The sequence below is a fragment of the Canis lupus genome, chromosome 20 (assembly GCF_003254725.2).
Source record: "Canis lupus dingo isolate Sandy chromosome 20, ASM325472v2, whole genome shotgun sequence".
Taxonomy (NCBI): Eukaryota; Metazoa; Chordata; class Mammalia; order Carnivora; family Canidae; genus Canis; species Canis lupus.
In genome coordinates, this window is record NC_064262.1 from 5,972,285 (window position 1) to 5,984,712 (window position 12,428).

The 12,428-nt window shown below is 51.0% G+C and overlaps 1 protein-coding gene across 3 annotated transcripts in view; it reads right to left on the reverse strand.

Annotated features, from left to right (window-relative positions):
- CAND2 (cullin associated and neddylation dissociated 2 (putative)) overlaps window positions 1-12,428 on the reverse strand; it is a 34,161-nt gene that overhangs the window by 15,836 nt on the left and 5,897 nt on the right. For all 3 annotated transcript variants that reach the window (XM_049097656.1, XM_025449385.3, XM_025449389.3), the window contains 8 exons: window positions 11,692-11,835; window positions 8,246-8,400; window positions 7,450-7,573; window positions 5,383-5,648; window positions 4,469-4,574; window positions 4,159-4,301; window positions 1,422-1,714; window positions 165-306 (listed from right to left, as the gene is read on the reverse strand). In XM_049097656.1, coding sequence (XP_048953613.1) covers window positions 165-306; window positions 1,422-1,714; window positions 4,159-4,301; window positions 4,469-4,574; window positions 5,383-5,648; window positions 7,450-7,573; window positions 8,246-8,400; window positions 11,692-11,831 — 1,369 coding nt within the window. In that variant the 5' untranslated portion in view covers window positions 11,832-11,835. The remainder of the gene's footprint in view (window positions 1-164; window positions 307-1,421; window positions 1,715-4,158; window positions 4,302-4,468; window positions 4,575-5,382; window positions 5,649-7,449; window positions 7,574-8,245; window positions 8,401-11,691; window positions 11,836-12,428) is intronic.

The window sequence follows — 12,428 nt, forward strand, 5'->3', positions numbered from 1 at the left end:
AACCAGGAAGTAGGGCCAGTACCCCAGCTTTGTTCTCACTGTTGGCAGTGGCAAGCCACCATAAGTTGCTGAGCTGGGGCACCCATGGGGCTAGAGCCCTGGGGTCTGGGGTCTGGGTTCTAGAAGAGCCCAGGCAGCAAGTACCTGGTTGCAGTCCATCCTACCTGCTACCAGCACAGGCATGTGCTCTCCCAGGCTGCCAGGGAGGACACCCGCCAGCTCAGTGAGGAGGCTGAAGCAGCCCTGGCGGGCCCTGACACTCCGATCCTTAAGCTGCCGCTGCAGGGCCTTGATCACAAGAGGCACCTGTGGGCAGTTTGAAGGCGATCAGTGACCACCCAGGAAACCTGGTTGACCCACCCGGTACTGGGGGGGCTTTGCCTAGCCAGGCATATGCCCATGGAGGTCCCCCCGGTGTAGGAGGACCACTCCATCCCAAGCTTTCCATGACACGCTCCATAGCAGGCACCTGATTCCATACGTGGACCCTCTGCGGTAGGTACTATTCCTGGGCCCTCTTTACAGATGGGGAATAGATCAGAGATTAAGTGAGTTGCTCAAGACCACCCAAGGCAGTCTGGCTCTCACCCCTACACTCCATGAGGGGGAAGTACAGAGGCCACTTCCCTTCTCTGGCTAGACTGTCTCCCTAGATGAGCCCATCTATTCCCCAGGGGCTGCAGATTCCAGTGAAGCCAAGACTTCCAGCCTACATCTCCAACATCAGACTCGGCTGCTAACCACCCACTGGACCTCCCAACGTGGGCATCCAAGGACCTCCAACATGAATGTCTAGAACAGAACTTCCCTCCTCTACTATGTCAAGGAACTACAGTTTCAGGCTTTAGCCAGAACCCAGAACTCACATGACACCTTCCTCTCCCTCGCCCTCCACATCCAATCTGTCAGCAAGACCCAGAAGCTACCCCTCCAGTCTGACATTCCTCTTTTCCCTACTCACAGCCCACAGCACACCTCTTCCACTTGGACAACTACAAGGGCTTCCTGCTGGCCTCCAGAAGCTATTCTTTCCCGCCCTGTTATGGTTCATTCCCCATACAGCAGCCAGAGTGAGCTCCTTCAAATGGGAATGGGATCCTGTAATTCCCTTCCTGTGTGGCTTCTAGGCTCTTAGAATAAAACTGAAACTCCTTCTCAGAAGACTAGGAATCCTATTTGTGTTGTCTATCTGCCCCTAGCCTGTGTGGTCCAGGGACTGGGACTTCATCTGCCCTGCTCCCCAAGGTACTTTAGCCCCCAGCACAGGGCCAGGCACGGTGCTCAGCACACACACTTCCGTGGGTGGACAGATGGTGGGGCAGTGGAAGGATAAGAAGGTGGACAGAGGGGAGAGTGGGCAGGTTAGAGGGTGAGTAATAAGTCAGGGAGCAAGAATGGGAGACAGGAGGAGGCATGCCTACCTGGCCACGCAGCATATGGAGGTTGCTGCCTGTTTGGGTGGGCTCCTCCATAGACTCCAGCCACCCCTTTGGAGGTCGCGTCTGCCGCAACAGCACAATGTAAGCCCCGAAGACATCAGCCTTGACATTCTCCTCACGTTCCTTGAAGCGGCGGATGAGCGCAGGCGCCAGGGTGCAGTGGAAGTCAGGCAGCAGGTCGGGCCGAGAGCCAATTAAGGCTGCTATGCACTTGGCCGCTGCCCGGCGCACCTTCCAGCTCATGTCATCATCATCACTGTATTCATCCTCACTCTCTGGGGTGGGAACAGGACACCCATGGAGCCTTGCGCACTGCAGTCTGGTCCCACCCAGGCTATATCCCAAGAAGGGGAAGTGACAAGAAATGGGGTAGGGAGGAGGGAGCCAAGCCTGTTTCAACTTTCAATGATTATTTATAGGCTATTAGGAATGTTACCTGCCATTTAATGAACACCTATGTGCTAGGGGTGATGCCAAGCACTTCAGATCCACAACCTCACTTGAGCCTCACAATCACCTTGTGAGACAAGGCTTATTTTCCTCTGTAGAGATGTGGAAATTGGGGGGAATAGCTCACCCCAAGTTACATAAGCAGGGATATAGCTGGAGTTAAACCAGCATCCTCCCTTTGCTCCAGTCCCTTCACTGTTTTGCCTGCATCAGGGACAAAGCTAATTTCCAAGTTGTCAGTGAGGATTTCAAAGAATCCATTTGGGGCACAAAACCCACCCTTTGGTCAAAACTGACTGTGTGATGTTTCACTTACTGGGATTCCAGAAGGGAGAGGTGACAGGCCTCCGTTTGGCCTCTTCCCTCCCTCTACCCCCAGCCTCTCAAGCCCTGATTCTGGCTTCCAAGCAAGACTATTAACAAGGGAAAGCTGCACTTGTGTGGCTTTCTACTTTCTAAGCTCCCCTGAGAGGATGGAGCTCATCAAGTCTTCATCACACCCTAGATATGGGAGTGCCTTGAGCCTCATTTTATAGATGACAAGAATAATACTCAGAGAGGGCAAGACTCTCCTGAGGACACACAGGTAGAAAACAACAGAACTGAGATTCAGGCCCACGAGGCCCACCCATATATCTGGGGAGACACACAAGGGACCAAGAGGGGGATGGTCCCAACTAGGAACACCATCAGGCACAGCCGCAGAGGCTAGTGCGTTCTTTCTACCCATGTCACTCTGTAGATGACTCAGACTTCCAGAGAACTGGCATCTGGAGAAGCCATAGGGGCCATGTAGATGGTCCAGAGCAGATGTCAGAGCAGATGTCCTCTGATGAACTGTTCTTTGTTACCTCCACCCTATGCCACCCAGGGAGGAACATCCATAGCTCCAGGCTACTGACAAGAAAATGCTCATTCTCCCTGACTAGGCATTCAAGACCCCAACACACCTCTCTGATCTCATCTCCTAACATCCCATTTTTTAAATAAAGATTTTTATTTATTTATTCAATCATGAAAGACACAGGGAGAGAGAGAGAGAGAGAGAGAGAGAGAGAGAGAGAGAGAGACAGGCAGAGAGAGAAGCAGGCTCCATGCAGGGAGCCTGACGTGGGACTCGATCCTGGGTCTCCAGGATCAGGCCCTGGGCCGAAGGCAGCGCTAAACCGCTGAGCCACCCGGGCTGCCCCTAACATCCCATCTTATTCTGAGTATTCCCATCAGGCTCGAAGTCCCTCTCCTCCATCAACGTCCTGCTTCTAGGGCCCAGGGTCATCAGTCTGAGTGACAGGTAGGACCATGCCCACAGAAAGGAAGGAAGCCACTGCATCCATTCTCCATCCAGGTATCTCTTTCCCTGTCAGTACCTATCATTCCACCAGCAGAGCTTCACTCTGCTGGGTTAAAGCATCATCTCTCGGAAGCCATTACTAAGCAGGCATAGAGATGGCAGCATAGAGGTGAGGGCCCCAAGTCCCAGTTTTGCCACTTTCTAGTTGTGTTATCTCAGGCAAATCTCTAAGTCTGGGTTTCCTTGTCTGAAATATGGGGATAACAAGCATCTGGTTTTCTAAGGTTATTGGAAGAAGCACGAAATGAGAATGCTCAGGAAACCAGTAGATGTTCAATAAATTACCATGATCATTACCATGATCTAGGCACAGGGTGGAGACCTTGGGGAACCCAGATTACAGACGGCAGGGCTGAAGACTGAGGAGGAGTTAAGATCAGGATGGGGGTGAAAAAAAAAAAAAAGATCAGGATGGGGGTGGGGAGGCAGTACTGAGTGGCTCAGTCAGTTAAGCATCTGGCTCAGGTCATGATCCCAGGGTCCTCGGATCAGGACCCACAGCAGGTTCCCTGCTCAGCGGGGAGTCTGCTGGTCCCTCTCCCTCTGCCCTTCCCCACTGCTCATTCTCTCTCTCTCTCTCAAAAAAAAAAAAAAAAAAAAAAAACGATCAGGATGGGGGTGCCAGATGTGGCTCTGTCTTTGGCTGGGGGTGGGGGGTAAGGGAGTATCCCAGGAAAGCTGCACCCTTGGGATCTCTGGGTGGCTCAGCAGTTTAGCACCTGCCTTTGGCCCAGGGCATAATTCCGAAGTCCTGGGATCGAGTCCCGCATCGGGCTCCCTGCATGGAGCCTGCTTCTCCCTCTGCCTCTTTCTCTCTCTGTGTGTGTCTTGTGAATAAATAATAAAATAAAAATATTTTTTAAAAAAAGCTGCACCCATTTCTGCCTTCCAGCCTCAATGACGAAGTTGGCCACCCACCTTGCTCACTGAATTCATTATCTTCTGTTTCCATCTGCTCCTCATCCCCGTCACTGTCATAATTATAGTTGGGGTCATGCTTTATGTACTGGAGGCAGAGGCTGGTCACGTTGGGCACGTGAGGACCCATCTCCTTGGGGCACCTGTAGGGCAGGATGAGGGAGGCTCTGCTGGACAGGCAAGAGAGGGGAGTGGGCCCACTGCTAAGTCCTGAGATCTTACTGCTTTGAGGCCAGTCCCCTGGGCCCCCCATTTCCCCAACAACTTCCCAAAGAAACCATGGGCCCCTGTCTCCTGGTACTGCACTTACTTCCTCAGGAAGGCCTCAAAAGCTTGGAGGCAGGACTCCCGCAGCTCATCATCATCCAGGTTGCAGAACTCCTCCACCAAGGGCACCAGGCGGTCCAGGTGGGCCCCTGTGGGGCCAGGTAAATCACTAAGGACAGGCCAGACCCTTTCCCAGGCTCCCTCAGCCCATAGCACCCACCCTGTCCCTGCACCTGCAGCCCTGACCACTGCAAACTCAATTTGGTGGCTTCAGAATCAAGCAGATGTTAAGGTTCTAGCCTTGTCTCTGCCACTCAGGAGCTATATGACCTCAGACACACCACCACACTTCTGGGACCTCCATATACTCTTCTCTTTCCAGCAGTGATAACAATGCCTACCAGGTAGAGACTTGGGTTAAGATTAAAGACATGATGCATATAAAGAGCTCTGCTTAAGTCTTGGCATAGGGTAGGTACAGGTAGGCAAAGGGGCACAAGGAAACTTTTGGGGGGTGATGGAAATGTTCTGTATCTTGATTGCTGTAGTAGTTTCACAGGTGTACGCAAAGGTCAAAACACACTTTACCTGTGCACTTTAAACAGTGCAATTTATTATATGTACGTTATGCTCCAATAAAAATTTGTAAAAACCCAAACCTGGCTTATAAGTTGTTATTAAAGTGTATCTGTCAAAGCAAGAGGATAGAACATACTGTATTTAAGTTTGGTGGCATGATTTATAATTATCCGTGAGCCTCAGAATAGGTAGTTCAGGTTCAGAAAAACGTCACACTCAGAGCCCACCCACTGCCTCTCCAGCTCCGCGTCCCGCTTTCAGGTGTGTCAGGCCACATCCCCTTACCCGGGAGGTGGCTGACGCTCACGCCCCACCCGTCTGCCCCCAGCACCACCCACCTTGTCACCAACCCCTTGCAGAGGCGCGACACCCCCTTACCGAGCCGGTGGCCAGCCTGCCGGCCTACGCTACCCAGACACTGGATCAGAGTGCGGACGGCGGCAGGGCTGGTGGGCGCGCGAGGGCCCGGCAGCCGATCCAGCAGGTGGTCCGCGAGCTCCACGAAGAGGTCGGTGCTGCAGGCGGCCGCCAGGTGGCCGAGGGCCCCGACTGCCCGCTTGCGCACGGCCAGGCGTGGGCTGCTGAGCTGCGGCAGCAGGCAGTGCAGGAGGCTGGCGTGGAAGGCACCCAGAGGGGCGCCCAGCCTGGGGAGTCGAAGGGGATGTCGGACGGGGCCTACCCACCCAGCGGGCAGCCTGGGCCAGGCACCTCTCTTCTCCCCATCCTCTCCAGGGCTCCACCCCGGAATTATGACAACCCAACTCTTGGTAAATCGAAAGGTCCCCTGCAACTGTGTGGAGTAATTATTTATTATTACACACAAGAAAGCAGCAGAGAGAAGGGACTTTCTCAAGACCACTCAGCCAAGAAATACAAGGCCAGGACTTGAATCCAGACTTCCAGGTTGCCAGCCTGCAACCTGGCCTGATGGTAATGGGACGTGGGGCTGACTTCCTGGGAGTCTGGGTTTTGCTAGGCACACTCTATACATACACATACACACACACACACACACACACACACACACACACACACACACACGCCCTGTTAGTCTATTCCCTTCACTGAGACCACAGTGGTCTCACTGACCTCTGACCTGGTCAACCCTCTGCCTAAACTCTTCAATGGCTCTCCCATATCCAGCCCAGCTCTCTTCTGGATTTCATCTCTTTCTTTGTTCCCCTGCTATGTCACAGGGCCTGCACTGGAAGCTCCGGTAAGATTAGACTGACCCTGGAGCCTGCCCTCATGGAGTCTTTGGTGGACTGGGTGCCTCCCAGATACCTCAGATTCAACATGCCCCATCCAATGAATCCATCACCTTCCTCCCCACGCCCCTGCTCCTGCCTCCAGAGTGCACCCCAACACAGCCAATGGCCCTGTGTCTGTGTCCCCGGTTAGTAAAGCCAGACCCTGGGGTCATCTTTGAGTCTTTGCCCTTCACCCACTCCCAAGTCCTGTGGAGTCTATCTCCTAAATAGAACCTGAGTTTCTGCCTCCAGAAGCTTCCTAAGCAGTGTCCCTGACCATTCATCCCCTCCCATCTACCATGCATACTGCAGATAGGAAGAGGAGTCTGATACACACAGAGAGGCACAAGGCATTCCTGGACCCCTGCCCTGAACCCCATCCCCACTCCTCACACATTCAGTGTAATGTTTAGCCACCCACCCTCTGTTCTTGCCCAGCCCTTGGCCTCATCTCTCCACATTACAATCTAGCGCCACACGGTCTCACACAACCCCCAGGATCCATGTCTTCCCCAGCCTGGATCTTCTGGGCTGACGGTATTCTCCCCCTCCAGTGTCACCCCTATGCCTACCCAACCTGGCCAAGTCCTGCCCATCCTTGAAGGCTTAGCTAGCAGGACCCTATCTAGGAAGGTTCCCTACCCCCAGCTGCTCCTCTGAGCTCCTAAAGGCTCTGTTCTTTTTGTTATTCTTATTCCACTTAGATTATGTATCTGTGAGCTCCTCCCTAGGAGGGCCCAAGACCCATCCAATTTCATATTCCCAGCACCAGTTCAGCACCTGATATTTTTCTGGGTCACAGAGCAGGTGTTCAAATCTTGGGAGGTTGAATGAATGGTTTTAAAATGTCCAGTGCAATTTAAAGCAAGGCCCAGCTATACTAGCCCAAAAGAAGAAAAAGAGAAAGAAGAGGGTGAAGGACAGGATGAACACCTACAGGCTTTGAGGCTTGGAGAGACCTGAATTCACACCCCAGGTTTTGCTATTTATTGTTAAGTGGGAAGGGCTTGGGTAGGACTCTGAGATGATAGAATTATGATGAAGGATTTCTCCTTCACAGGGCTGCCAGGACAATCAAGGAGCGCCAAGCACAGAGCCTGGTGTGCATTAAATGCTGGCTCTGAGGATTTGAATCCCTCTCTGTCCCCTTGTCGCCCACCCTCGGTCCTCCTTGCCCAGGGTGGGCCTCCCCTACCTGCTCAGCATGTCAGAGAGGATGTCCAGGGCTTCCAACTGCACAGCCACGTCCTCTTGCTGGGCGATGGCACTGGTGAGCTGGCCGGTGATCTTCCGGCACACATTGGTAGCCAGGCCAGAGCCTATACAGAGCACAAGGATGGCACAGTGAGACCATAGGGCTGGCCTCTACCTGTGGTCAGCCTCTGCTCTCATAATACCTCTGAGCCTACATCCCTGAGAATCCAGCTGACCCTGGTCTCAAGTGGTCCAAGGTATGACCCAGAGTACATCTGAACTGGACAGATCAAGAGACTGAAGAACTGATGGCTGACTCAGCCCACACCCAGTCCCTCTGCCTTCCACCTTCTTACTAGGGAAGCAGGAAAAGCTCCTGTCCTAGACTCCCTTGCTGCTAGCAGGGGCCAGTGAAATATATAGGTAGAAGTCTTCTGACAGCTTCTGGGGAAATATGTGCTTTTCTAATAAAGGACAAAAAGCATAGGCAGAGACCTCACCCCTGTCCTATTGGAGCTGCTAAATGAATTGCTGCAAAAATGGAATGGCTGATCCCTCTGGAATTATACGAGGAAAGCAACCCTGTACTCCTTCAAGCTATCATTAATTAGATTTTGTTACTTACAACTCAAGCATTCCTGGCACAGAGCCTTGAACTTAAAGCGATCAGGGTCTGAATTCTCTGCCACTTACTAGCCGGCGGGCCTTAGGTATGTCCCTTCACCTCTCTGAGCCCGTTTCTTTAATCATAAAGTAGCACAAATAATGATAGTGCCTAATCCCTGGGACCCGGGTACCTGTGGCTGCAGGGGGGAGCTCCGACAGGACAGTCTTGAGGCCAATGCCAGCGATGTCTCGGAGCTGCTCCTTATCAGACCGCATGTTGGCACAGAGGGCATCCACGATGGTCTCCACCTGGTACTCCTTCACTTTGCCCACCAGAGGACCCAGGCTGAGCAGGGAGGGAAGGAGGGTGTCCAAAAGCCCCAGGCTCAGCCTGAGTCATTATGCTCCTTAGGTCTCCTCAGGCCCATGCAACCCACATATGCTGAGGAAAAGGCGCCATGTGGATAGGGGACTCTCTATTTTGCTAGAAAGAGAGGCACCCTCTGGGTCTGCCAACATCATTCCTGGCACCTCCCAAACCTGCACCTCCTCCTGGGTTTTGCATGTCAGTATATGGCCAAACCCTTGATCCCAGTAACCTCAGCTGGAAACCAAGGAATGCCCAAGAGCCTTGGTTCTCAAACTTGAACATGTACCAGAATCCTCTTGGAGGGCTTGTTAGAACAAACCTCTGGGCCCCACCCCAGATTTTCAGATTCAGAAGGCCTAAGAATTTAAATTTCTAGCAAGTTCTCAGTAGATGCTGATACTGGTGGTCCAGGGACCACACTTTGAGAACTTCTGATTTTAGTCACATATCCGCTTCATGAGTATCACCAGTATCACCTGGAACTTGTCAGAAATGCAGAATATCATGTCCTACCCTAGAGCTACCAAACCAGAATCTGCAGTTCAACAAAGGCCCCAGATGATCTGAATCTACATTAAAGCTTAAAAATAGCTATACTAGACATAGTAGTTCTCAGCCTTAATTGTGCATCGCCATTACCTGGGTGCTAGCCCCAGAGACTCGGAGTTAATTGGTTTTCAGGTGTGGCCTGGACATTAGGAATTTTGTTTTTTGTTTCTAATTCCCTAGGTGATTCTAACGTTCAGTTAAGGTTCTGAGATGTTGGTGTGCGTTAGAATGCAGATTCCCAGGTGCTACCTTCTTATCTGCTCTCTTCAGACTCCTCTCCACCCCTCCTGCTCCTGAGTCTGAATCCTTGGTGGGAAATACAGAGCTATAACAAGGGTCCCAAGGAACCACAAAGCATCCCAGTTTGCAATCTATGGCTCTCTTTAGACGGTTTTTTCCATCAACTCTTCTAAGTACTCATGCGGTCCCCCTTTCTACCTCTTATAGTTCCTGAGTGGTGTGTAGTGCCCTCAGGAGAGTTCTGGAAATTTATGGAGGCCTTTTTTGGTCATAAATAATAAGATGTCACTTCTGGCTTTTATTTGGGGGCGGGAATGTGCATGGGGCTGGAAAAGACAATATTGCAAAACCAAATGTTCCATGTCTTGGGATTCACATAGGAAAAAAAAAAAAATCTTTCCATAATTATCTGAGTCCAAAATCTAATTTCAATTTACACGTAAAAACAAAGTACTTTTTACACTATTTTATTATACTCTAAATTTTCCAAGAATGTAACTATCATGTAAATTGAAGGAAGACTGTACTTTGTTTTCTGGCAAACTACCCTGAGATGTTCACCGTTTCAGAAAATCTCATCACTAATTCAGAAAATCAGCACCAGGATGTCTGGGTGGCTCAGTGGTTGAGCGTTTGCCTTAGGCTCAGGTCATGATCCTGGGGTCCTGGGATAAGTCCTGCATCAGGCTCCCCACAGGGAGCCTGCTTCTTCCTCTGCCTATGTCTCTGCCTCTCTCTCTCTGTGTTTTTCATGAATAAATAAATAAAATCTTGAAAAGAAAAGAAAAGATAATCAGCACCACAGTGCTGCTTGTGGTAGCTGAGCCTCAAACATCCATACCTGCCTCTACCTCCAATTGCCACAGCACCCACAGTGAACCTACGTTTAGTGCAGGCATCTCACGACTTTATTATCACTTCAGTCAATGTTCCAATTACATACTAGAACACATACTACCATACTATTGGTTATGTTAGTGGGAAATCGCCATCTACTCTAGCTCTACTGCATGGCTAGAGAGATGCTTCCAGACTACAAACATGACCATGTCACATCCCTGCATAAAACTCTACTGAATTCCCTCTGCTCTTAGGATCAAGTCAAAATTCATTAAGACGGCCCAGAATGCCTGGGCCCAGCTCACAGAGTACTGTTCCACAGGCAATGCCCCAATTCTGTTGACTGTTGACCCCTGCCATTCCTCAGTCTTCCAGCCTCCCACAGGTGTGCCCTGCACATACCTCACCTTGCTTATTTATTTATTTATTTATTTATTTATTTATGATTTTATTTATTGGGGTGCGTGGGTAGCTCAGTCAGTTTAGTGTCTGCCTTCAGCTTAGGTCATGATCTGGGGGTTCTGGGATCAGATTGAGCTCCATGGAGCCCTGTGTTGTATTGGGCACCACTCAGTAGAGTCTGCTTCTCTCTCTCCCTTTGCACCTCCCCCCATTCATGCTTTTTCTCTCTCTCAAATAAATAAATTTTTAAAAAAATTTTATTTACTGGGGCACCTAGGTGGCTCAGTGGTTCAGCATCTGCCTTTGGCTCAGGTCATGATCCTGGGGTCTTGGGATCAAGTCCTGCATCAAGCTCCCCTCAGGGGGTCTGTTTCTCCCTCTGCCTATGTCTGCCTCTCTCTGTGTGTCTCTCATGAATAGATGGATAGAATCTTAAAATTTTTATTTGTTTGTTTGTTTGTTTATTTGTTTATTTATTTATTTATTTATGAGAGAGACCACATGCATGAGTGGGGAGCCCAGACATGTTGCAGGGGGTGGTCCCAGGATCCTGAGACCGTGACTTCAGCCTAAGGCAGATGCTTAACCAACTGAGCCACCCAGGCATCCCTCATCTTGCCTTTTTAGCTCTAAAGGTAACTGGCCAAGGTCTTAGGACTGTAACCTCATGGTAACCTCATGGTATCTAGAGCAAAGGCTTTTGGGGCCCTCCATCCCTTCAGCCCTCACCACTCCTTTTGCACACCAGCATGACCTTCCAGCTGCCAGCACCTGCATCTGCACCTGAAGGCTTTCTCTGGCTGGAGGGGTCATGAATACATAACCTTCCATCCTACCCTGGGAGCAGCCCTCAACCAGACTGGCAGCCTGCAGGTAGAACACTCCACAAGCCATGTCCTACACTGTGCCTCAAAGGTCCCCAGTACGGTTAAGCTCCACTTGCCCACAGCAGTAACTTGCTTGATGTTTCACATGTCATTGGCTGTCTTCCTTCCCTATCTCATTGCTCAATTTTCCTATTGGAGCTCTTTGAGATCACTTCCCAAACTTATACTTGCATCCCTGTGACTGGGTCTACTTCTGAACGGATCCAGACCAAGGCACTGTCTAACTCCTCTGGGGCTTCAAGAGCTGCTCAGCAGCTACTCTCTCAGACACTGAATCTCAAAGGGGCAGGGGCCCCTGGGGTCCTCTCACACCTGGCCTTGCCCCGTCCCCCCCAAGGCCAACACTCACCACTTGACGGCCAGGTTCTGCACTTCACCGTTCTTGTCCTCCAGGAGTCTGAGCAGCATCTTCACCACTTTGCGCTCACTGTCCTCGTCCAACTGGATGGAGTCCTTCTGCAGCTCTGACATCAGGTCACTGGTGGCCATGAACCTGGGCAGGAGGGCAGAGGAGGATTACTGAGCAGCTACTGGGCTCCTGTATTTTGGGCAGTATCTTAGAATTCCCCTAGAAGCAGACCTTGATACAAAGATTCAAGGGCAAGTAGATTATCTGGGCTGGAGGTGCAATCGGGCCACCACCAAGAGACCCACATGTGAGATACCAACTGCCACATCGTGGCAGGCTAGGAGTAGTACAGCACACTGGCTAAAGGCGGAGCCTTTGAGTTTGGTGGCTCCTGCTCCTACCACTTATGGAAATGCCAACTTGGGCAAGTCGCTTCACCTCTCTGAGCCCTCATTTACTTGTCAGAAAAATGGGGATGAGAACAGCACCTGTGTTGGGGGGTTGCACAGAAGTTAAAATAATGTATGTGATGCGCTGAGCATACAGTGAGCACTCAATAAGTAGCACCACCATTATTATAATGGCACATTACGTCATTCACCTCTTGTCCATGCTAGAAGGTCGAATAGACACCTGTCTACCAGACAGGTGGAGTGGGGCTAGCCACCCCTACCTTAGAGAACCCATTCAGTCCCTGCCTTTAGACCAGTGGTTAAAGTGGTTAAAGACCAGTGGTT